Source organism: Hyperoodon ampullatus, assembly GCF_949752795.1.
Source record: "Hyperoodon ampullatus genome assembly, chromosome: 14".
NCBI lineage: Eukaryota > Metazoa > Chordata > Mammalia > Artiodactyla > Ziphiidae > Hyperoodon > Hyperoodon ampullatus.
In genome coordinates, this window is record NC_136927.1 from 80,559,680 (window position 1) to 80,584,290 (window position 24,611).

General features: G+C 44.0%; 1 protein-coding gene across 1 annotated transcript in view; it reads right to left on the reverse strand.

Moving 5' to 3' along the window:
* Nucleotides 1-5,881: 5,881 nt before the first annotated feature.
* BCAS1 (brain enriched myelin associated protein 1) overlaps nt 5,882-24,611 on the reverse strand; it is a gene marked incomplete at both ends in the record, with an annotated part of 101,295 nt that continues 82,565 nt past the window's right edge. The window contains 4 exons of the mRNA XM_079718953.1: nt 5,882-5,956; nt 8,927-9,190; nt 15,258-15,323; nt 23,584-23,757. Of these exons, the coding sequence (XP_079575079.1) occupies nt 5,882-5,956; nt 8,927-9,190; nt 15,258-15,323; nt 23,584-23,757 (579 nt within the window). The remainder of the gene's footprint in view (nt 5,957-8,926; nt 9,191-15,257; nt 15,324-23,583; nt 23,758-24,611) is intronic.

Consider the following 24,611-nt stretch of genomic DNA (forward strand, 5'->3'; position numbering starts at 1 on the left):
GAAACCACACATTGCTAGGCTCCACCCCTGAAGTTTTTGATCCAGTGGGTCTAGAGTTGGGGGGGGCGGCTTGAGAATTTGCATTTCTAATTGGTTCTCAGGTGATGCTAATACTGATTGTTATGGGACCACACTGTAAGGCCCACTCAGCTGGGCACCTGAGGAGGGAAGATGTCTGATGAGAGTGATCAAACACTTCGAGCTAAAATAAACTCATACTAGAGCATAAGGCAACCCTCTTCCCAATGGACGTGGCCATAGAATATTTATCTATCAATTTACCCATTCGGTTGCCATTTATTGAGTATCTACTACGCCCAGGCATTGTGCTAGACACCGACGATAGAGCAGTGAATGAGACAAGAAGGTCCCCGGTGTTGACGAGCCCACGGTCTAATGGCCCTGGTTTGCAGGGCAGGCATCATAATTGCTCAAGTCCCATCAATTTGAATTGGAGGGGCCTGGTTGGTTTGGGGAACGGCTACCTTTAAAAATACTGATATGTATAGCTGATTCACTTTGTTATAAAGCAGAAACTAACACACCATTGTAAAGCAATTATATGCCAATAAAGATGTAAAAAAATACTGATATTAATGCTTGCTTTACTGTTTACTGCATTATCCTATTTGCCTTCTCAATATCGATTTCACCAAAAAGATAAATCAAAACTGATTATGGTAATCCTGTAATTCCCTTGTCTGGCACTGCAGCCATCATCTGGCACTGGTTTTAGGATGAAGTCAGCTCATGGGACATGGCAGAGCAGAGTCCCAGAGAATCAGAGGCAGGCTGTGACAAAACACCTGTTACATGAAATGATAAATATCCCTACTGTTTTTATTATTAATTAGCCAATTTGAGTAGGAGTTTTCAGTTACTTGGTGCTAAAATTCCCTATGCTCTAACAGCTCTCCTGTACTGTTTTTTATGCACCAGCCACTGCACGAAGCGTTTGCCTTGCTCCATCTTGCTCCATGCTCACAGCAACTCCATGAAGTTGGCACTTTTATTATCCTCCTGTTTAGGGAGGAAACTGACGAGGTAAGTCACTTGCCCTCTCCTCTAGTTGGGTGTGGAGATGGGAGAGGTAAGGCTGCTTTGTGGAGCGTGGGGGGCTGGTGAGGGTGACTTACATGCTTGGCAATGACACCAACTTAAACGGTTTGCAATCACACTACCCTTCCTCAAGCTTCTTCCAAGACTGAGCTGATAAGAATGGAAAAACCAACCAACAGCCAACTTTATCTTTGTTTGGGGGACTGAGAATCACAGAAGGCAATTGACTTACCCGGTGTGGCCCTCTTATTCTAGTTCTCTTCATTCAACTTGACCACTTTCTAGAAGTTACTTAAGAGTAACATATTTTTAAAGAGTTGCTTCAGCCCAGCCTCCCGGTCCGGCAGTCAGGGAAAAGCACCAGGCTAGAGACTGTGGGACCCCAGGTCTTGGAACTCCACCCTGTGGCCAGATTTAAAGGGAAATGTCCTTCAACGAGAATAAATCATGTGAGCAATGAGCAATCATTGCCAGAAACCCAGCTGGAGGCCATTTTGTTAAGAAGTGCGCCTTTGGGGGAAAAAAAAGCCATACAGGTGCACACCAGTCCCCCTCATAATAAAATATAACAAAGGAGGCAATTAAGTTCAGTTAGGGGCATACAGCTTTAAATTAGATAATGTATTCAAAAAGCAGTCTATAAACTGTGAAGTGTGTTAATGTAAGGCCTTATTATTATTACCCTTACTTCTGTGAAATTGCACGGGTTGCTACCCAGGCACGGGCTATGGCTAGTTAAAGGGCCAGGGGATAGAGAGGCTCCAGTGAATAGGTTTCTGGGGAAGGGAAACAGAAGCGAAAGAGTTAAGCTCCCCAGAAAACCAATTTATGCAAAGGGCTGGATCCTGACTGGCATTCAGGCCAGGGCTAAGATCTGAATTACAAATTTACAGAATTTGCTGCTCTGTAAGTAATTTCTTTTCTTCCTAATGGAGCCCGTAATTTCCAGGGGGGCTGGACTCCCTTTATTTCCACTGATAGAGTGAACAAGATCTAGACCACAGAGGAACCTAATCCTACTCACCGAGCAAAATGCTTTTTTAAAAGGCCGAAAAAGGGACATTGGGAGGATAGTTAAAAGCTGATAAGAATCATCTTACCTTTCTGCAAAGCGCATTCCCTGCATTTGCAACTTGGGTGAGTTAATAATGGAAATCATTTTCCTTTCCTTGTCTTTAAGGTAGGGTGGCGATCTGATTTTATTTTGTAAGGCTTAAGATCAACTTGGGATTATTTGACAAAAGAAATGATACTTGTCAGGTTTGCTCCCTTCCAGGCACTTTGAGAAAGAGCCAGCAGGACACAGATTCTAGCCTCTTGGAATCTAATTAAAGGGGACCCCAGTACATCTGTTTGCAAACAAACAACAACAGTCCAGCTAGAGAGTCTGCGTGCGTGTGTGTGTGTGTGTGTGTGTCTGTGTGTATTTAAATCCCCGATAATTTGTTTAAAGGGCAGGGGGGTACAATAAAACCAGTTTGGCACTTCCTTGGGTGGTATGTGTCCCTTTCGCCAAGAGGGTGAATTCATGAGAGACCTCAGGGGCTGCTGAGAACAACTGTGCCTTTGAATGAATTCTTTTATGGATATCAGTCCAGAAGTCACCGTTGGCTGGAGCTGGAAAGCAGAGTTTTTTGATTTTTGTTTTCCCCGATTGCAGCCATTTCAGCTCAAAGGCCCAGTTCCTGGAAAGGGCACTTCTTCATGACATTGGAGAAGACACTCTTCCATGTGCACCTAAAAATAAAGAAGTCAATAAGTTAATGAGTATGTCAACTTCAAAAAGGTACCTTTGCCCCCTCCTCCAGGTCTTAATTTCTCTTTCAGTTTCAGGGTGTTCTTAACATTTTACTGTGTGCCGTTTTGCTATCCAAATGGCATTCCTGGGTTCTGTAGTTTGAAGAACTTCAGTCCTTCTGTGAATCCGTGTCCTGGGAGCTTTCCTGAGCTCACTTGGGAACTGTGCGCTCTTTTCACACTAGGTCAGCAGGAGCATGGAAATTAGTATTTATTGTAAACGCATCAGGAATTGGCTCGCCACTCAAAACCAAACAAACCCCACAAAACTCAAAAATGCAGTTTGAACTTGCTTCTCAGGCTACAACTGGCTTTAGAATCCCCCCAGTAAGCCATTTATTTGAGTCCTATCTGGCTTAAATTTTCTTAAAAAAAAAAAAAACCAATTTCATTACAAGATTGTTCTCTTTTTTGGCCAGGAGGATGGGAAACCAGTTACACAAACTGTTGGCATGCTTTCCAGCAAGATTCGCAGCAGAGAACTTCTTTTTAAAAATTAAAAACTGTTTTTCTGGGGCGGGAGAGGGTGGGAAGGCTCCTTCTGCATTAGTGACTCAGCCCTGCCTGGGGACATTTCTCTTCAGAGCAAAAAGCCCCTGTGTCCAGTGAGGTGAAGCTTGCAAATAATACTGTAACCTTTCTCAGTAGACTGGTATGGTCCGGAGCCCAAAGGTCACACCAGGCAACCCCCCTGGTGTTTAGAGACAAAGCAGTAACCAGCTGCCTGTTTGTCTTGAATCATGCCATGTACTGTAATGGCGATGGTGGAGGTGGAGGGAAAGTCACCCCCCACCAAGGGCTTCCCCAATGTTTTTTTGTTTTGTTTTGTTTTTTCTTGATTTGGGCAAAGTTAAGCATGCAGACATGAAGCAGCATGAGGTCATTCTCAGCTGGGTGAGTCACAGACACTGAGGACTCTCCAGGTTCGGGCAGGAGAGATGAAGAAACCAACCGCTCTGCAAGGAAAAGGCCTCTGGTCTTTATTGGAAACTGAGCATTCAGGCAGCCCAAGCTGGGAGCCAGCGGGTTCCAGCAGCCAAGGATCTCCCAATTTGTTCTTTTAGAAACATTTTTGTCCCGAACACATTTTCCAGAGGCCTTTTTGCCTAAGCCATTGTTTTATTTGCCTAAGGTATAGACTTGTCAGGAGAGGATGTTCAATGTTACTTCTAATCACTGTGTGATGGATTGTACACGCAATGGATTTGCATGAGTCATTGTATGCCTGTGGTTCTGTCGGTTACACGTGTCTGTTTGTGTATGATTATGAATGTGTGCACACACTTATCTATTCCTGTATAGAAGTAGCTATGTTTTTAAGTATGAATGTGTGCATATGTGGGTATAAATACACGCTTGGATGTATACATGTGTACCTGTAGTGGACACTTGGGATGACCCTCATCCTCTAGCCGGTAAGGGATCCAGCTTCTCAGCTCAATGGGAGCAGCTTGCCTGTCCTGACACCTCCCAGGGTGGCCCATGGCTCATCAACAAGGGGACAAAGGCCGGACCCCTGTCTTGTAGGTATAACCAACTTTATGGTGCAATTCATGCTCCAGGGCCCCCTGGCAGATCAGGATGAAACTCAACTCCAGCTGAGACCAATCCCTGTCCTGTCCTTCTCTTCTTCCCTTTCCCCTGGGAGCCCTCCTTCAGCCTAACACGTGCATCTGAATCCCTGTCTCAGGCTCTGCTCTAGGCGGTATGGCCTAAGAAAGTGTTTGTATATATGTGCATGTGTGCGTATATACAAATATACATGTGCACACATTTGTATGTGCACGTGCCCACATACAAGGAAATTGAGAAGGATCTGGGAGAAGAGGTAAGATGGAAAAAGAGCACTGATTTTCTACTGTGGAAGATAAAGGCATCTCAGACATAGAGCACGAGAGACCTGCTGTCAAAGTTAAAAATTAAAAGATCCTTCAGATGTAAATGTACTTTTTATTAAATCAGAAAAAGATACAGTATACATGGTATCAGTCAATCATATGGCTACTTTGGATTACATTTTAATACACTCATCGTCCTATGTACTCCTCTGTACAAGTATTAAAAAAAACTCAGGTATGTGAATAATCTTCTGTAAATTTTTATTATTAACTGGGGTTATAGGGAGGGTTTTATCAGAGCACATCCTGAGAACATTAGGAAATTACAGACAGACTTGAGATAAGTGTCAGACAGAACAGATGAAGCAAGCCCCTCAGCCATCTGAGAAACATTAATAATGTAAGATTGCAGAGACCGAAATCTTTGTTAGGGATGCAGGATGCGGGACGAAAATGGAGACCTTGGCGCCCCCTAGTGTTGCAAAATAAACTCGCAACTTCACTTATTCGGTTTGGTTTGTTTTTTTGTTTTTTTTTGAAGTTGTAATCCCCGCCTTTGTCACTGAGCCTCAAAAAGCACTTGTTTTCCCAAATTATGTCAAGCCCTCTCCAGTCAATCTTTTCCCCCTCGTCAATAACGTTCAAGGACCCTATTTGAGGAACAACTCTTATTCATTCCTTTGTCATTCCCCACACATTCCGTTCCAGGAAATTGGCAACCTCCCAACACAGAGCCCACGTTTTCCCTCCTTGAGATGTGAACTTAAACAAACGGATTCTTGTCTCTCCTCTTCAAGCTGAGAGGATGAGCGTGTATTTACTACAAAGCTTAATCCCTTCAGGCAGGCGTTTTCCTTCTGCAACTTACTCGTCACCGGCCATTTTTCATAACTTCACCAGAACGCAGTCCTCGGCCCCCTCCCCCTACCTGCTTGGCAACCATCGACTCTTCTGACCTGGCACGTTAACCTGCTAAACCATCTTGACAGTTATTTACCAGGAAAGGCTGGACCAGAGACAGAAATAATACACCTCAATATACAACAGCTCAGGCTTCATGTGTAGGCAGAATTTCATTTGATGGCCATCCGAAGAAAAAATATATACATGGAGCGGGGTTGGGGAGGACATGGAGTAGGGAGAAGACCTCTTGGTGGCAGAACTTGGTGGGAACCGTGGTGATTTGTTTACTTGGATTTGCCAACTGGTCCGATGGATACGGGGTCTGTTTGCACTTGAGCGTCCAACATCCGCTTTGGTCCCTGGAGAGAAATATACAAGAAGTTGCATCCTAGTGAAGAAGAGCTGTAACATCAACAGCAACAACTGCCATTTATTTAGCACCGACTCTGTGCCACATAAATACACCTTATTCGTGGGCAGTGGGTAAGAGAACGGTTTCCAACGAGATGCCCGAGTTCAGTGCCCAGTTGTATTACTTTCTAGCATTGTGAAATCTTGGACAAATGGCTGAACTCTTTGAGCTTCAGTTGCCTCATCTTTAGAATGGAGGTGATAACATTTATCTCGGAGGGGTTGTTCCAAGATAAAGTGAGTCCTGACTTGTAATGTACTTAGAACCTGGGGTGTAGAAAACCTGCCACAGTTAGAGCTCACTTCCGTCACCCTCTCTAATCACTTTCTAACCACACTGCCTGTTTACTTTCCTTACAGAACGTTATCTTTGCAAAGTTTTCATGTAATACCAAGTAGGCTGCTTTCTGTTAGAATCCAAGCAGCATATGGAGGAGGAGGGAAAAAGGGGCAGAATGGAGGGGATGTCACTAGGAGGGCAAAGGTCACGCAGGGAGTGGTTGGCGGTGCAGACTCTGAGAAGCTGACCTGAGGGCTGAGGCTGGGTTGGGCGGGGGTGAGGTTTCCTGTAGGTGACAGGGCCTCGATGGGTCCCTGGCTGGTGCCAGTCCCGCTGCCGGCACTGCCCTCTCAGGAAAGGGGTCAGACAACCCCAGGGAAATGTGTCCAGCCTGGCAGTCCTCAGGGCTTGATCGCATCCTTGCAAAGTGGCAGGAAACCCCTCCCTCCTTCTCCACCACTGCTGGGAGTCTCCTGACAATGGGAAGATGGAGGACTTGAAGAAGAAGCATTTCTACCTCAAAGGGACGTTGCCGTAATTAAAGAGATGATGAATATAAGTGAAGCACAGCCTCAGGGGAAGGGCTCGGTGACTTGAACTGTAATTATTATCTAGAACCTGCCCACGTCTTGGCATCTCTGCAGGCATCACAGTGCCAAACCGCCACTGGCTCTCCCAGGTAACCCTAGAAGTGTTACCCTGGGCATCTATTTCTGCTTTTGCCACTCTATAGCCATTTCTGCACTATAGCAGCAAAATAGTCTTTAAAGGCTATAAACAAAGGTCCAACGCTTCCTTGCTTAACACCCTTTAATAGCTTCCCAATTTAAGTAGGATTATGTCAACATTCTTTGCACAGCCTGTACAGCCAGCATGAGCTGCCCACTGCTCCAACCTTAGCGACTTTTATTATTCACCTAGCTCACCACCTCCCAGCAACGGGGGCCTCAAACATACAAAGCTCATTCCCACCCCAGGGCCCTTGCACATGCTGTTCCCTCCTGCTGGAACAAAGAGCCTTGTTCTCTTCCTGTCTGGCACCGATAATCCATCCTGTCTCATCTCAAATATTACCTCCTCAGAAACACTTTCTGGATCCACAGATTCCAAGTTGCACACGTACTGCTGTCCTCATCCCCAGCGTAACCCTATCACATTACCATGTTTATTTCCCCTCCGTGACTTCCCACACTCACATTTTTGATTTTTAATTTATCTACTTTATAATTCCATGTGTCCCATTAGAAAGTGAGCCTCCAACTGAGGTTCTACACACATACTCAAGGACACAAAGACGAGACAGAAATAGATGACATTGATCATAAAATTTTAAACTTGGGGCCTGAGATTCTGTATTTCTAATAAACTCCCCAGAGATCCTTCTAAAGACCAAACTGGGGCCAGAGGAACCACAGCCCTCACCTAACCTCTACCTGTAATATTAGAGGGCACCAGTGTCTACAGATATGCATGAAATGGGAGAGTTAGGAATGATTAGGGCAGTTTGCTTCACGGAACTACCCCACCTTCACTGCAACATGAAGGTGAACCCCAGTTCACTGGCCCCATAGCTGAGGCCAGCAGTACTTCCTTGCCTGGCCCTCCTGGCTCATCTCACATTCCCACGGGCCCTGGGTATGATTTCACTTGTCTCTCCTAGTTTACGCTTGATCATCTTTCTTATTATTTGAGTGATGATTCTTCAGACTCTCCCTGTTTGCCAGGATTTACGTTATCCCAGATATAATGAAACCTGTACTAGTATCGTATTTCACTCCATCTATTCGTTCATCAGCAGACACTGCTGGGGTGTCGACTGTGTTCTAGCCACACGCTGGCGGGGGTGGGTGGCAGGATGGAGGGGACAGCACGTCTGCCTGTGACAGGTCTGGTCACTGCCTTCCCTAAGCTAACAGTCTGGGGGAGGAGACAGAGAAGAACCAAATAGACACAAATAAAGAACCCCAAGCTTACTTCATTATTTAATGTCTGGCCTCCACTCACCCCTCATTGGACTTCCCCAGAGGGAAGGAGCTAATAAGTTTTAGCCTGGTCTGTATACCCACCACCCAGGGCCAGGCTCAGAGCAGCTTCCCTGGTGGAAGCTCCACAAGGCTGTCTTTGGCCACAGACGAGCATCCCTGCTTCTCATCACCTGTTCCTGCCAACCCACTCCCATCCTTGTATTCCCTCTCCTCCTCCAGCCAGACGGAGCCTCAGATCCGTGCCGTCTCCCCCCCACACCTTTGTTCCCATGGCCTGGACCTCACCTGCCTTCAGACTTCCCCTTGCCTCATCCCTCTACCGGTTAACTTGAGGCCCCTGCTCACATGGAACCTCTGAGAAGCCCCCGCCCCCCTCTTCCAAACCCAAGGCCAGGCCACGTCCTCACCCTCAGGCTCCCTTCCCGTGCCCGCCCCTGCCTCCCAGCTCCGCCCCCCCACCATCAGCGTCACACCTGCCTGTGGCCGCGGAAAAGCGATGCCTGCGCCCACCTTGCTCTCTGCGCCTGGCACACAGCAGGTCCTCGGTGTTTGGCCAAGGCCCAGCCACCCCCTGGCCAGCTGGTCCCCTTTGGAGGCGGGACCCACAGCCCCGGCCCAAAAGCCCAGAAAGAAGAGGCGAACCGTCCACCCACCAGGCCCTTGAAGAAGCCCCCGAGGGACTGTCGCCGCTTCTCGAGCCTCTTCTGGGACTTGTCCCCGTCCCGCAGCGAGTTCCCCTCCACCGGGGCCGGCTCCACGCACGGGGCCGGCTCTTTGGCTTCCTGCTTGCTGCCCTTCTGCTTCTCGGTCTCGGCAGACGCCTTCTTGTCCTTGGAGGAGCCCTCTTTGCCCTTCTGGCCAGCGGCTGCCGGTTCTGACTCCGGCGGCACCACCGCCTTCTCAGTGGACTCTGAGGCCTGGAGCAAGTTCAAACAAAATGCATTTTTAGTGGCTGCAAGACAACGCTCAGTAGCAGGTGAGTAAACATGTTAAAAGAGAGATGTTCAACGGTTGGATGGTGTCTACGTGTTCAGGATTCCTGGGTGAGATGGAAAAAAATAAGAGAAATGTGTAAATACTTTTTATGGTATGAGGTCACAATGGGGACATTTATTTACCAATCTGATCATTCATTGATTAATGAAAACTTCCCCAGCAAGCATTCTTTACTCCTTCTTCGGGAACTAGAACCTGGGTTTTCCCTGGAGAACCACCCTTCTCTCTGGTTTATTCCCTGTGGTTTCGACACACTCATTTCAACCCTGGACAAAGGGCACACAACTCAGGCCTGGCCAGTCAGAGCACTGCATGTGATTGGGCTGCTGGGATTGGTTCCAGCTGGCCAAAGGCAGCTAAACCTGAGCTAATCTCAGGGCTTTGCTAAAGCAACCGAGAGAGAGGTCAGTTCCCTTTCCGTGAACTTGAAGCTGGGAAGATGAAAGCCTGGAGCTTCCAGAACCACCACCATTTCCAAAAAAAATCCTGGAAGTGGAATTTCTTTTTTCTTGAAAAATGAACCATGAGGCACAGAGGAAAGCAGAGCTGAGAGATGAAGAGAGAGAAAGAGAAAAAGAGCCCACATATGGATGGCATTGCACATGCGCCTGGATCTGGCTGTTCCTGAAGCCCCTTTTTGTATGAGCCAGCTTTGAGAGGATTTCTCCCACTTGCAACCACACGTGACTCTTCTTGGGGATGCCTGGTCTTTTCTTCATGATTATGTCTATCTTAATTTCCGGCGTGAAACTGTCATTTCATAAAACAGTGGTAAAAGAAGATAATTGTTTTAGTTTTGAACATGCATCTTTTCATGGTAAAGTGAAATGTTTGCATTCCTACTTGGTTCCTACAATTTGGAAGAATAAGGCTGTAAAATCCAAAATTCTAGGTAAATTACAGACAACCAAAAATCTGTTAGGAAGTAAAAGACTTTTTCCCATAATTTACTCGAACTGAAATGACTCTGGGGGCCAGACAGATAAAACGAAAACATGAAAGAGGCTAGGGGTAAGAATAATCATATGGTGAACTTACTTCCCCAGTTGTGAAAGCAGCACAAGGCCAAAGAAATATTTCTCTAGTGTACGAAAAACAGTTCAAGCTATGCTGGCTTTGACGTTGGGGAGACAATTTGCATTAGGGGGACTGTGGTGAATTGAATGCCACATGCCTTGTCTAAAGGGGCAACAACTGCTCAGACCCACCAAAAGATACGATGTGGGATTATAGCCCCAGCGCTGTCATATCTTCTATGTTTTCAAATGGAAACTTGAAATCGAATTATTTTAAATGCAAAATATGTCCATTTAAAAATATTGAAATCGAAAGTTTTAAAGCCCTGTTCACAGCAAACAACCACAACACAATTATCCCTGTGGGCTACATCTGGCCCACTAGATACATATTTACAACTTAGGATTCATAAAATTTATGTGTTGTCCCCAAGTCACAAAGTTCTATGACAAAGTGACAGCTTTGATTCAGAGGGCATAGAACTGTCATTTCACATCAGTGAATCAAACACACCCCTTAGAAATGAGCAAGAAGACAGAGAAAATTCCCCTGTCCTGAAGGCCTCCCCAGGCTGCAGCGCTCTCCTGCAGGGCAGAACTCCTTGGAGAACAAAGCCTCAGACGTCCAGTTCAGCCCAAGAAGATGTTTTACAAGCACATGTCCTGAATATTTCTGTTGGATCCCAGTTGCCAAAGTTGTAGCAAATGCTAAGATACAGATGTCGAGGGCCCAGAGCAGATACTCGCCTTAGAAAGAGACAGAAACTCCTACTGTGCTGCCCTGCACAAAGGCTAGAAACCAGTGACCCTGCTCAAACACTGTGTTAACTGTTTCTGTTGCATAGAAGATTTTAAGATACAGTGAGTAGCTAGAAGCTTAGTGTCTGGAGTCAAAAGAACATGGTGTGGGGACTTCCCTGGTGGTGCAGTGGTTGAGAATTCGCCTGCCAATGCAGGGGACACAGGTTCAAGCCCTGGTCCGGGAAGATCCCACATGCCGCGGAACAACTAAGCCCGTGAGCCACAACTACTGAGCCTGCGCTCTAGAGCCCGCGAGCCACAACTACTGAAGCCCATGTGTCACAACTACTGAAGCCCGTGCGCCTAGAGCCCGTGCTCCACAACAAGAGAAACCACCGTGGTGAGTAGCCCCCGCTCGCCTCAACTAGAGGAAGCCCGCGTGCAGCAACGAAGACCCAACACAGCCAAAAATAAATAAATAATAATAAAATTTAAAATTAAAAAAAAAAACAAAAACATGGTGTGGTTCTGGTTTCATCACATCCTTGCTGTATGACCTGGAATAAATGGTGTGATCTCTCAGCTTCCTCTTCTGTGTGGGAGTAACAAACAAACAAATCATACTTCATGGTGTTGTGAGGATTAAATTAGCTAGTAATGGAAAGCCCACTGCACACAGTGTCTGGATGCCAAGCATAAAGGGACCAACCGTCTTGGTCTGTCTGGGAGTGAGGGGGTTCTAGGATATGGAACCTGTATTCTTAAAACCAGGAACGTCCCGGGCCAACTGGGATGAGTCGGTGGTCCTGGCTTAACACTACCAGCAGCGACTCTGAGTGGCTGAGCATCCAAGCTGCGGGTATAGACAACGCGCTCAAGAAATACAGACGCCTGCTGAATCGAGTCCCCGTGTCTCTCCAGCCTCATCTTCTATCCTACCTCACCCCCCGTCCCCCTGCTCATTCTGCTCCAGCCACACGGTGCTTTTTTTTCTTGAACAAACTTATTCTCAATTCAGAGCTTCCTACTGGCTGTGCTTCTGCTTGGTCTGTCTCCAGGGCTTCAGATGACTGCTTCTTTCCCAGAAGGTCTCAGCTCAGATGTCATCACCTCCTTGGAGACAGTCCCCGATTAGAGGGTCTAAAGATGCCTGACCCCCTTCTTGTGGAACACTGCTGAATTTTCTTTTTTCTTTTTTAACTACCTTTCCCTATTGTATTTTAAAAAATATATTTATTTATTTATTCGGCTGCGTTGGGTCTTCGTTGCTGTGCGCAGGCTTTCTCCAGTTGTGGCGGGGGGGGCTACTCTTCCTTGTGGTGTGTGGGCTTCTCATTGCGGTGGCTTCTTGTTGCAGAGCACGGGCTTCAGTAGTTGTGGCACGCGGGCTCAGTAGTTGTGGCTTGCGAGCTCTAGAGCACCGGCTCAGTAGTTACAGCGCAGGGGCTTCGTTGCACCGCAGCATGTGGGGTCTTCCTGGACCAGGGCTGGAACCTGTGTCCCTTGAGTTGGCAGGCAGATTCCTAACCCCTGCGCCACCAGGGAAGCCCCTGAATTTTCTTTATGTTTTCAGTCATCACGGGGATTTCTTTGCTCACTTGGAAATGTTCTGATTCCCTCCAGAGCATGAAACTCCTCTGTGTCTCTTCCATTGCTTTATCCCCAGCACCTCACCTGACACATGGTAAATCGCCATCAAAATGGGCTGGGGCTTCCCTGGTGGCACAGTGGTTGAGAGTCCGCCTGCCAATGCAGGGGACACAGGTTCGTGCCCCAGTCGGGAAGATCCCACATGCCATGGAGCGGCTGGGCCCATGAGCCATGGCTGCTGAGCCTGCGCGTCCGGAGCCTGTGCTCCGCAACGGGAGAGGCCATAACAGTGAGAGTCCCGCGTACCACAAAAAAAAAAAAAAAAAAAAAAGGGCTGAATGAATGGCCAGCAACTCGCCTTCCAAGTGTTCCCAAAATACTTCCCTTAGCACATCGCTCGGGTGTGAAGTGGGAAGTCCCTACAAACCAACAGCTCTCATGGGACACTGATTTTTTTTCAAAAGGGGAGCTTTCAATGGGTCATATCCACTTACCACATGGTTACTCCATCCCTATTAGGCCTAAATTTTTTTTAGAATGGCTTAGAAACGAACTTCTGGAAACAATACATGGCTGGTTCCTTACCTTCAGAGTGAGCTAAGAATCTGGACTGTGCATGACTGCTTTGTCATGAAATGCAGAAGATTTAGAACCTTTGCTTGGGGCTTGACGCTGTCTCAAAATTTATAACAAAAATTATTCCCATCTGAATAATCTGAGTGTCTCCTCTCCTAGAACCCAGGGATGCTGGCAGGAAGCTGGAGGACAAGGTTACTGGAACATCCCATTTGATTCAGACACTGGAAGCCAACCCAGGCTGGGAACTTCTTGGGCTCTTTTTCATGGAAACATCAGCTAAGGCTTTTATAACTCAGAGGGCAAATCTAACAGGAGCAGAGAATGTCTATTCCCACCCCCCGAAGTTAAACTAAGCATTTGTCATCTCCCAATAGTACACACCAATCTTCTCACGTCTGGATCCAAAGCCCTGGAAAATAGAATTCTCAAAACATTTCTAGATGAGTGTAAATAGAATGACATTTCCAGCTCATTCAAATTTCCACTGTTTTCAGATTTTAGAATCACCAAAATGACTGGCATAACTGTTTCACTGTCAGATTCCAGACAAAATGTACAAACATATTTCAGTGTTTCATGGTGAATAACATAAGTTTATCATGTTTCCAAGGTAGTAACCTTTGGGATTTTTGGTTCCAAAGTGGTCTAGAGTATGGGTTTGGGGGGCAGATATAGTAATAAGTTAAAAAAGAAAAATGAAAATAATTTGAATGCACTAAAAAGCAATATATTATTCCATGTTGAAATATACAGGATAAACTAATTATTATGGAAGTAGAAATATCATAAATTATTTAGTAATTGCTGGAATTTGTGTGTGTATGTGTGATATGAACATTACAGGGTGATAATTTCTCATCAGAAGCACAATAGTAATAGTAATAAAACAACAGCAACAGCTATGGCTTTATATGGTGAAGCCATATAAAGCCAATATGAAAGTATTTGGAGTAAGGAAGTAATTAAGGTTAATTGAGGTCATAACGATGGGGCCTTGACCCAATAGGATTAGTGTCTTTGTAAGAAGAGACACCAAAATACTCATTCTCTCTCCTCTCTATGGTATTTTGTCATGGCAGCTCATGCTGATAAACACAGCAACTAACATTTATTGAGTCCTCTATACCAGGAATGTTCTAAGTGCTTTACATGTATGGATTCATCTAAATATGACAGCCCTATAAGGCAGCACTTTTCCTAGCTCCATTATACAGATGAGAAACTGAGGCATGGAGAGATTGGTAATTTGCCTTTGGTCACACAGCTAAAAAATAGCTGAGCCAGGGTTCGAACCCAGGCAGTTTGAGTCTGCAACCCATGCTCTTAACCACATCTCTGTATTGCCAAAGTTAGAACAAGAATATTTGATGACATTTTTGTGGAGGTATATTTCTAAGTTAAAAAAGAATGCAGGTTATAAAATAGGGTGTTGAGCATGAGATGATCCCACTGGGAAAAAAAGAATACATATAGTTATAAAAATGTCATAGCTGTCTCTTTAGGATAGAGAAAATGATAGAAACGAACCACCTGATCCCATGTCTTTCACACATCTATTCCAGAAGAAGCTCCTACTATGTACCAGGCACCATGCAGTGTGATAAAAAAAATAGAAGAGGCCCCTTCCTTGCTCTACAAATACTCCAGACAGGGGCGGGAGGGGGTAGGGGAGAGAGATAACTAATGAACAAATGACTTATTTCAATGTGTGATAAGTGCCATGAAGTAAAAGTACAAGATGCAGGGATGATGGGTGGAAAGGGAACAGCTTTTTGAGGAGGTGACATTTAGGCCAAGATGTGAAGAATGGGAAAGAATTGTCCATGTGGAGAGAGGGAAGAGCACGTGAAGGCGCTTTGCAGTAAGAAATAGCTGAGGAACTCTAGCTTGTTCGTGCTTGCATCTGCAAAGCCCAAAACGGTGCCTGGTATACAGTAGGCACCCAACCTAGAGACATCAAATGAGTTGGCTGTGGTTGAGAATTGCATCAGAAATGAGGCTGGAAAGAACCAAGAACATGCCAGTTAAACCCACCATTGAACCGAGTTTACAGATCACTTACTTGGTAGCTGGAGTCTTTCCCATTTATTTCTTCTGAGTGGGTGATCCCTCCATCCCCTTTCACTGACTAAAATAACAAACAGACAATGGCCTTTCAGCTACCACAAGCACAGCAACATGGAGAATGCAAGGGAGGTTGTGAAATGGATAACTTCAGTCGTTCGTTGTTGAGATTCAAGGTCAGGACAAATGGAAGACCAACTAGAAACGCATTCCTCATGAGTCACATGATTTCCATGTGGTCTATAACCAGAGTCTGATTAAATTCAAGTGTTGGTCTCCAAAAATAACAACAATAAAAGTCTTAAACCCTGGGATTAGGTAATTCTGGGATAAATAAATGATGATGAAAATACTGATGTTGGAACCAGAAGGTGGTTGAACATATAGAATGAATGAAAAAGTAAATAAACAATTAAACCATTAAGTAGCTATCTATTGGTAACATTTAAGTGGTGGGTGTTTTGTTGTAGTATTTTTTGCCCCTGGCAGTGAGATGGGCTATGTCGAACATTCTATTTTCCAATCTTTAGCGCCCCCTGTGGCCAGCGGCATCAGGGACAGGGCTGAATGGGGCTGACGTCACAGATTTGGGTCCTTAAATCAACAATCTAAGCTAAAGGTTCTAAAAGTGTGATACCGGGACCAGCAGCTTCAGCATCACCTGGGAATTTGATAGAAATATAAACCCTGAGAACTACACCAGATCTACTGAGTCAATAACTCTCGGGGTTGGGACCCAGCAATCTGTGTTTTAATAAGCCCTCCAGGTGATTCTGAGGCATCACTGCTTTAAGCTAACTGGCCATAGACAAATACGGACCAATACTGGAGTCTGTGGTTTTAGCTGTGGATTTAGTAATGTTCTATGCTTGATGCTTGATAAAAAACCTAAGAAATCTGGCAATGAATTGTTCAGTTCTTATTAACAATTTGGACTCAGGTCTAACCCCACATATTTTTTCAATGCTTATGGTCTCCTCCTCCTGGCTAGAGGGACGGATTGTAGGAAGTGGAGGTTAAGCTCTGTGGCACAAGAGGAAGACTTTGGATTCCACTGTTATTATCTTGGCTGTTCTGCTTGCGGATAGCAAGAACCTATATAACACCCACACGAAGAACAGTTACAAACATTAAAGCATTCAGTACTTTTTTTTACTGGTTAATATTATGCGCCTCTATAATCTGAGATAGGGTACTCATATAAGCAGAGATAATAAAAATTATTATTTATGAAGGCTAACTTTTAGTGGAGTGCTAAGTGCCCGGAACTGTACTAAATGAGATAATAACATGTGTTAGTTCATTTATTTATCACTCCAGAGTCTTAAGATAGAGGAACAATTTTATTGCTCTTGTTTTACCAACAAGAAAATGGAAGCTTCGAGAAACTAACATGGGTCATGGAAGTAGCAGGTTGGGAGCCATGATTTGGCACTATGGCAATGAGTCCATCTTCTACATTCTTATTTATTTTTTATTTTTGGCTTCTTTTGGGTCTTCGTTGCTGCACGCGGGCTTTTCTCTGGTTGCGACGAGCAGGGGCTACTCTTCATTGTAGTGTGCAGGCTTCTCATTGCAGTGGCTTCTCTTGTTGTGGAGCACAGGCTCTAGGCGCGTGGGCTTCAGTAGCTGTGGCACGTGGGCTTCAGTAGTTGTGGCTCGTGGGCTCTAGAGCGCAGGCTCAGTAGTTGTGGCACACAGGCTTAGTTGTTCCGCAGCATGTGGGATCTTCCGGGACCAGGGCTTGAACCCGTGTCTCCTGCATTGGCAGGTGGATTCTTAGCCACTGCGCCACCAGGGAAGCCCCATCTTCTACATTCTTAACCTCCTCCCCACACTGCCCCTAGAAGGTAGGAGGTACCACTCAATGAACAAACACTTATTGAGCATCTACTATGAAGCTACCTAATTAGGAAAAATGATAAGGGCTTGGATAAGGTGGAGGTTGAAAATCTCAAATAGGGATATTTATGGGACATGCCTATCATCAGGGCACAAATATGCTTATCTTTACTGCTTGGTGCTGTTCTCTGATTCAGAAGACTTGACTAGGACTGTCTATGATTGAACACAGTATAAGAATTCCAATATCCTTCCTACCCCCAAAGCAACCTTTCCAGAGCTAGGCATAGGCTAGGACCTTGATATCTACTTCTTCATTGATTAGGAATGGAGAAGCCATTCCTGAACTCTTTCTTCGGCCTGAACTCCCGGTGTCTGGAAGTTCCATGCACTTTTCTTAGAGATATCATTGTCATGGGTTTCCCCAAGCTGCTCAACCCAAAGGCAAATGAGGATCTGTTCTCGATGTATAGTTTAGACCCATTCAGGTGGAAGGTGGTTTTTTTCTTCCTCTAGGTCTTCTGCATTGTCCTACAAGGACCAATCTTCTTGAGAACATTTAGAAAAAGAAAGTGCTCTCAGTTATTATTTCTCTCCCTGCAACTAGCTCTTCCAGCTCTCACCCAAGAGTTTTACCACTTTGGGATTTCACGGGGCCTCCAGGATTCAGGCTGTGTTGTAACTGCCCTGCCTACACAAACACACTCCCTAGGGTCCTGTAGAATACAGGGTCCTGTCCTCATGAGGTGGCCTTTAGGGAATGCTGAAAGGCAAAAACCAACCAACCAACATGGTTTTTTAAAGCAAAACCTGAATGGATAATTAGGAGTCATGTTACACCCGCTAAGAGAGAGAGATTTTTAACTTCCCTTTCATTGTTTCAATTTGGTTAGTGTTAGGTACCTGCCAGTTTAAGGTTAAAATTGATTTTCTTCTTCCTTCCTTTCCTAGCTAGCCCTTGAGGGAGAATTTGGATTGAATCAGAAGTCTCCCTTGACAGTAGTGGATCTAGGCTACCATCCCGAAAACAGACCCTCATGCTGCCCGGGAAATCATTGCAAATAGGTTCAAAGTCTTTAAAAAAATACCTCGAGTTTTTCTATGATTTTTCTCTGTTGTTCACTTTGAGGCATATAAAACTGTATTTATGCAAAGGTGACTGTAGGCTGAGTTTAGACTAAGGGCCTTATTAAGTCCATCTGAGGTCTCTTCAATACCTGCAGTTACTAACAATTCCTCCCTCCTTCCTCCCTCCTTCCTTCCCTTCTTCCCTTTCTCCTTCCCTCTCTCCCTCTCTCCTTTGTTTTCTCTCTACCCCTCCTCTTTCCTCTTTGCAGAGCCCTCTTTCAGTGACAAATTAAACTAGTTCCTGTTGGGCTTTCTATTCAAAGGACCATAACCACAGCAGCTTATTTTTCCCAGCTGTCAAAAAAAAACAGAGTTGCTGTTTAAAGAGACAAAAATGCTTTCAGAGACTATTTAGTACTTTAAAGAACAGTTTGAAGACTATTAAGTAATTGTGGAGATTTCCCAGTGTGATACGGAGCAAGTTTCTTGACAAAGAGTTTATTTTTATTCACGAGAATCAAAGATGAAGCATCTCAGGGCATCCAGCCTGCGGTGCTGAAATGGGATCTGGTTGTGAATCCAAGCCTTGCATATTAATGAAATCACTTTTAAATTTCTTGCATGGTGTCATGCATTCCTATAGCTTGATACTCTGAAGAATGTTGGAAGCATCTCTGATATATATCACTTAGGTACTTAAAATTCTAGTGGAAGTGTTTGATGGTCAGTTCAAATCTCTTTGAAAGGAATACAAATGTATTTTGATAGCGATCTGTTCCAACTGAAGCTGAGATTTAAAGGAAAAGAATTGGGATATTTTAATTTAGTGTGAGCGGAGGAGCCCGAGTGTTTACTAAATCAACCTCATTACAACAAACCTAAAGAACTGGGCCTGCTAGAAAGTTCCAGGGTAAACAAAGGTTATGAGTCCCATCTTTGTGTTTTACCAAGATGCTCACCTGAAATGGAATTGGGCAGTTCAGACAAAATGACACAGCCAAGGTACATCTCATTTTAGTGACAAGTATATTCAGAAAACTTTCGTCAAAGCTTTATGTAAGACATGTATGAATTCTGCTTTCTTGTGCTTTGTTGTCATTTCAGGTAGAGAATCACAAAAATGGAGCTATAGTTGTTCTATTTACTCTCAGAGAAAAGAGCTGCCAGAAGCACGGGAGGCAGCAATAACAAGGGTCAGCTTTAGAATCAACGAGAGCCTGACTGAATTCTGGCTCTGCTGTTGACCAGCTCCGTGACCTTGGGCAGGTCGCTTACACACTGAGTCTTCGTGCCCTCATCTGCACAGTGCGGCAGTAAGAGGGTTTGTTTCACAGGGTTTTTATATTAATAAATGAGTTAATGCATGCAATGTGCTTAGCCCGGGCCTGGCCACATCATTTGCATGCAAAAAACAAACAGTAGCTATTATTATTATTACTATTAATGGCTGAGACCCGCCAAATGACTCCAGAGTCCCCTTTTAGGGTAGGAAAGAATGCACTTTGCCGATGGAGACAGGAATTGCCCCAAACAAATGCTACTTTCAGAAACCTTACCTTAAAGAGCAACTCAGTATTCATATTTTAATACTCAGGGAAGAAGTTGAGATCAAAAACTTTGGCTAAAAGACTCTTGTTTGTTGTTTTATACTTATCCTTACAAACTTTTCTCCTTTTTCCACAAGACAGTCAATTTCAGCAGGTTTTCTTAGATTTATTAGATTGAATGTAATTAACAAAATCCCTCTGATTTCATAGCTGTCTCACTTGGGCCTTTGATTTGCCCAGAATTAAAGTTCAAGAGTCTTTCTTATCTAAGCCTGAGAAGGTTATTCCAACAGAGTTTCTTACAAAACTAATGGTCTAAAGAAAGAGACAGGAGGAGGATTAAATGAAACAATGTATGTGACAGTAGTTTGCAGGAGAAAGCACTTTTCAAGTGTAAGGTGTTATTAATATTGACAAAGTATAAATCTATATCTTTGTACTTCCATCCACCACCTTTTCTGGTTTCATCTGCCTACCTGGTTTGTGGGTACATGAATACAGTTCTCCACCCACGCACTTTGTAAAAATATACTAGTGCTTCAAATAGCCAATTTCTTGACATACCGTTGAATTAATACACATAAGACTCTTTTTCTATTTAGGGCGTGACAGATGTCTTAGCTATTCCTTGCAATTTTTTCGAAAGTCTGTAGGAGCCCATAGGATTTTTGTGAAGTGCTATATCTACATGTGCCCAATGCAATGTTAGGACTTATATGACTCTATTTTCTTTTCCCTGAAATATAATTATTTGAAAAATGATCTTCTTTCTATTTTTAGGAAAGATTAATTTCTGGAAAGAAAAAGATCACTTTAGAAATGAACTGGGAAATGCATTTATTTAAAAAAAGTACTCAAACAAGAAGTACTTTGCCATGGGATAGTAAAATACACTATCTGAAAGAAATTTAAGGGAAGGGAAGGCTAGAAAGTAGAAAATCAATGATCAGATGAATGGAAACCCTGATTACAAAACAAGGGTGATGTATTTGCAATTGAGTTTTCTCTTCTATTAAATCAATTATTTTTAAAAACTATATTTTGCTAAAAATACTTAAAATCAGTTTAAAACATTCACTTATTCAATTATAATGCTCAGGCACATACTAAAAAAAATAGAAAATAAAAATCCCATAGCGATGGGCCAGATGCTGCCTCTATCTTCAAACCCTTAGAGCAGTTTTTTGTTTGTTTGTTTTTTTCCCTACATAAATCCAAAGACTTTAGTTTGGAAGCTATGAAATATTACCCAAAAGTGTTTCCTGAAAAAAAACTGCTGAAGCTGACTTGCAGGATTCTACACTATGAGGATATTAACACCTGGGCAAAAAGTAGATGTATAACGATATTCATGCAGGTTAGTAAAGCAGCTAACATGTGGAAGATACATGGTGCGTGCTCACTGAATATGGCACAGACTTCAAAATAAGTCTGTTTTCCTTACTAGGCTTTGTTCTCCATGAGGACAGGGACCACATCTATTTACGTATCTGTATCGTCTAGAATATAGTGGGAGCTTAATAATTATTTGTTGAATAAGTGAATAAATGAAATGCAGAAAGTTGGAAACCAAATGTCCATCCATGGCGCAACGGTTAATCAGAACATGATAAACCCAGACAATGTGATTCAATGAAGTTCTTATAAAGAGTGAGGTGGCTCTGTATCTGGGGCTGCAAACTCAAATACCCATGGGATAGACCAGAAATGTCAATGAGGGAGGTGGCCTGGGTGGGGCAATAGGGAGTGGTGGGAATTGTGGTAAACTTGAAAAAACCCCTGTCTTTTGTGTGTCTGAATTAACTGCAATGGGAATATAATGTTCTAACGAAAACAAAACAGAATGCAAGACCAGAATAATGAAGAAATCTGGAATTTTAGGGGAAATCTCAACAATCATGGAAGCTTGGGGGTTTAAACATTAAAAGGAAGCAATAGGGGCTTCCCTGGTGGCGCAGTGGTTGAGAGTCCGCCTGCTGATGCAGGGGACGTGGGTTCGTGCCCCGGTCCGGGAGGATCCCACATGCCGCAGAGCGACTGGGCCCGTGAGCCATGGCCGCTGAGCCTGCGTGTCCGGAGCCTGTGCTCCGCAACGGGAGAGGCTACAACAGTGAGAGGCCCACGTACCGCAAAAAAAAGAAAAAAAAGGAAGCAATAATATTCAAGCTCCCAGGTATAACCCTTTTAGTGGGCAACAGGATATAAGAACAATGGACATTATAAGACCGGGCACTGTGGGGTGACGGAGGATAACTTGGGGAAATGTGTCCTTTTCTACCCCATCCCTATCCTGTGGAGAATCAATTCCAAACGACTCTTGTTTCCAATTTGTTCAGACTTACACAGTTTCTACTGCTCGAAAATATCCCCAAACAGCATCTAATGGATAACTCCAGAGGATGACTTTAAATATGGAACCTCACTTGAATTTAAGGATTTGTTTTGAATGGATGCATGGGGTGGTTTAGAGGTCTTTCATGCTTTATTTGGAGTCTCTTATATTTTCCTCCCTTTTAAACGAAGAAGTCTCGTGTTGATTATTTGGAAGAGAAAGTCATTCTGTTTGCTTTTTTTTTTTTCCGTATCTCTCAACTCCATCCAGAAACGAGAAAGCTGGACCCTCCTCAATGTTGTGATGAGCTATTTGGGGATCCCATTTGTAATGTAGATGGGTTGCCAGAAAGAGGCCAAATGTTCTTTTCTTTCCTGATGTCATGTAAAAATTGATTTAAAAATCTCAAATCTTGATGCCCATTTTCAGTGCCAAATTGCAGAATAAATGGCCAGGAATATAGATGGGGTTCCAGCCATGCAGGCTGCCCAGTACTTCTTACTCCACGAGAATTCAGCAATAAAAGAAAATGATTCCTGTCAACAGTTTCTAACAGTGATTTCTAATATTCCTCATCTCCCACTGGCAAGGGTTTTGTTCTGTTTTGTTTTGTGGACGAGAAAGAATTCCTTAACAGATTGAGCTTGTGAAATTAGAGAGTTGCTTTCTCAAAGGATTAATTCCCAAATACTCCTGAAAATAAAGGCACACTATAATGAAATTCTTGTTTTTCATTAAAAGAGAATTAAACCAATGACCTTTTACATGGGTTTTTGTTTTTTTGTCTTCCAACCGATTGGGGTTTGATTGCATTATATTACTTAAGTTCCTGGATGTTTAGATATTTTATGCACATGACTCTTCACAGACACCCAAAGATGTCTGCCCAGATTCTTTCCATTCTATAGAAATTAAAAACACGGCAAATTCACCAACGAAATTATACACCCTCACTATTAGGAAATCGTCATTTCCTTTCATATCATACCCTTTCTGGAATTATCTGTAAACCAGCTTTGCCCAAATTTGTGTCACTCATACGTCCCCTTCAGAAGTTTTCCAACATCAAAATATAACTTGAACTATTAATTACTTAATCCTTTAAAAATGCCTTATGTTCTTTATGTAAATAAACGTATTTTCAAAGGAAACTGCATATTATTACCATAACGGGGAAAATGGAATCATTGGCCAAAAACACAGGGAAACTTTTAAAAATAAATAAAATTAAAAGTAAGCAACACTATTAACTTCCAGGTTGGTATTGTTGTCTGCCACAGCTCAGGAGCCCAGGCCAGCTCTTCTTTTGTTAAGAAGGCAGTTAGCAGGGGTTAAAGGTTAAGGAAAATTAGCAATAAAGAGAGACATTCTCTGTGATTAAATCAGGAGGACGAAAGGGAATTTTCTCAACTCCTATTCGGTTTATATTCCATCTGTACTACCTAGAATCATGTCTCACCACCTGACCTGGGCTCTTTGGTCTCAGAAGCTGATGTAGGTATTTCAGTTTCCCTGAACTGGAAGCAAGGGCTTACCATCTGTCTGAGAAGCGCCATCAGGGAGGGTCTTGGTGCTTTGCGTTCTGCTCTCTTGAGCGTGTCTTCTGCGGGTTCAGGTGTGCGATCTCCTTCTTCGCTGAGATCCACTGTTTGTAAGGCTGATTCTACCTCTTCGGACTTTACAGCCTCTACCTGTGATTCACACACCACCTGGATTGTTTTGCCAGGTAATAAGACAGTGGGAAAAAAAAAAACCCCATCCCCCAGACGTGTTTTATAAAGTGGGGCCCCGGTTCTCCCCTCAACCACATGGTAGCTACAGTTTGGAGTCTAGGTTATATACAGGCACATCTTGAAGAAGTAATACTCACATCATATTATGTGCTCTCCAAATATGCTGAAGTGGAAGAGACAAAATTCCTGCCCTGGGAAGCTACAAGGCTTGGACAGGGAGTCCCTTTTAAGGATGCCCTTCAGAGCATGCTCAATACCCCTTTCAATCAATCTATCAGACCCACCTGTTTGGTCTCCCATAAAGGTAAATCACACCTGGCCTGTGTAATTATTTCCTTAAGAGTACAATCTGAGGACAGTGGCCGGGATGTCTTCCACTGTACATCCTAGCTCGCTGCAGCTGTGGAGAAACCGTCCTCTTTGCAAGAAAGGATAGTGTGAAAGCCTCTCAGTTTAATGGCCTTGACTTCCTTGGTAACTCATTTTCCCACTTCTCCCCAGACCAGTCACTTGTTCTCGTTACTTAACTGAAGTTCCTGCTTTCAGAAGCAGGATGAACTTGGCAAGAGAACCCCCGCTAAGTTCCTTACGGCCCCCAGCAGGGTACCTCGTGAGCTCAGCGCCCCTTGAATGTCTGAAGGGATGGCCACCAGTTGGGGGCTAAGATGGAAGCCCTGCCCTTAGACGGTTCACCTGTGCTCTGATTCCAAATTTTGTTCGTTTGCATTGCCTCATTCCGTTTGGGCTGTGCCCCAGTCACACCTGGGACAGCTTTTATGTTTGCACTGGTCCCTGCAACACGACAGAGTTAGTTGGCCTGGTAAGAGTTT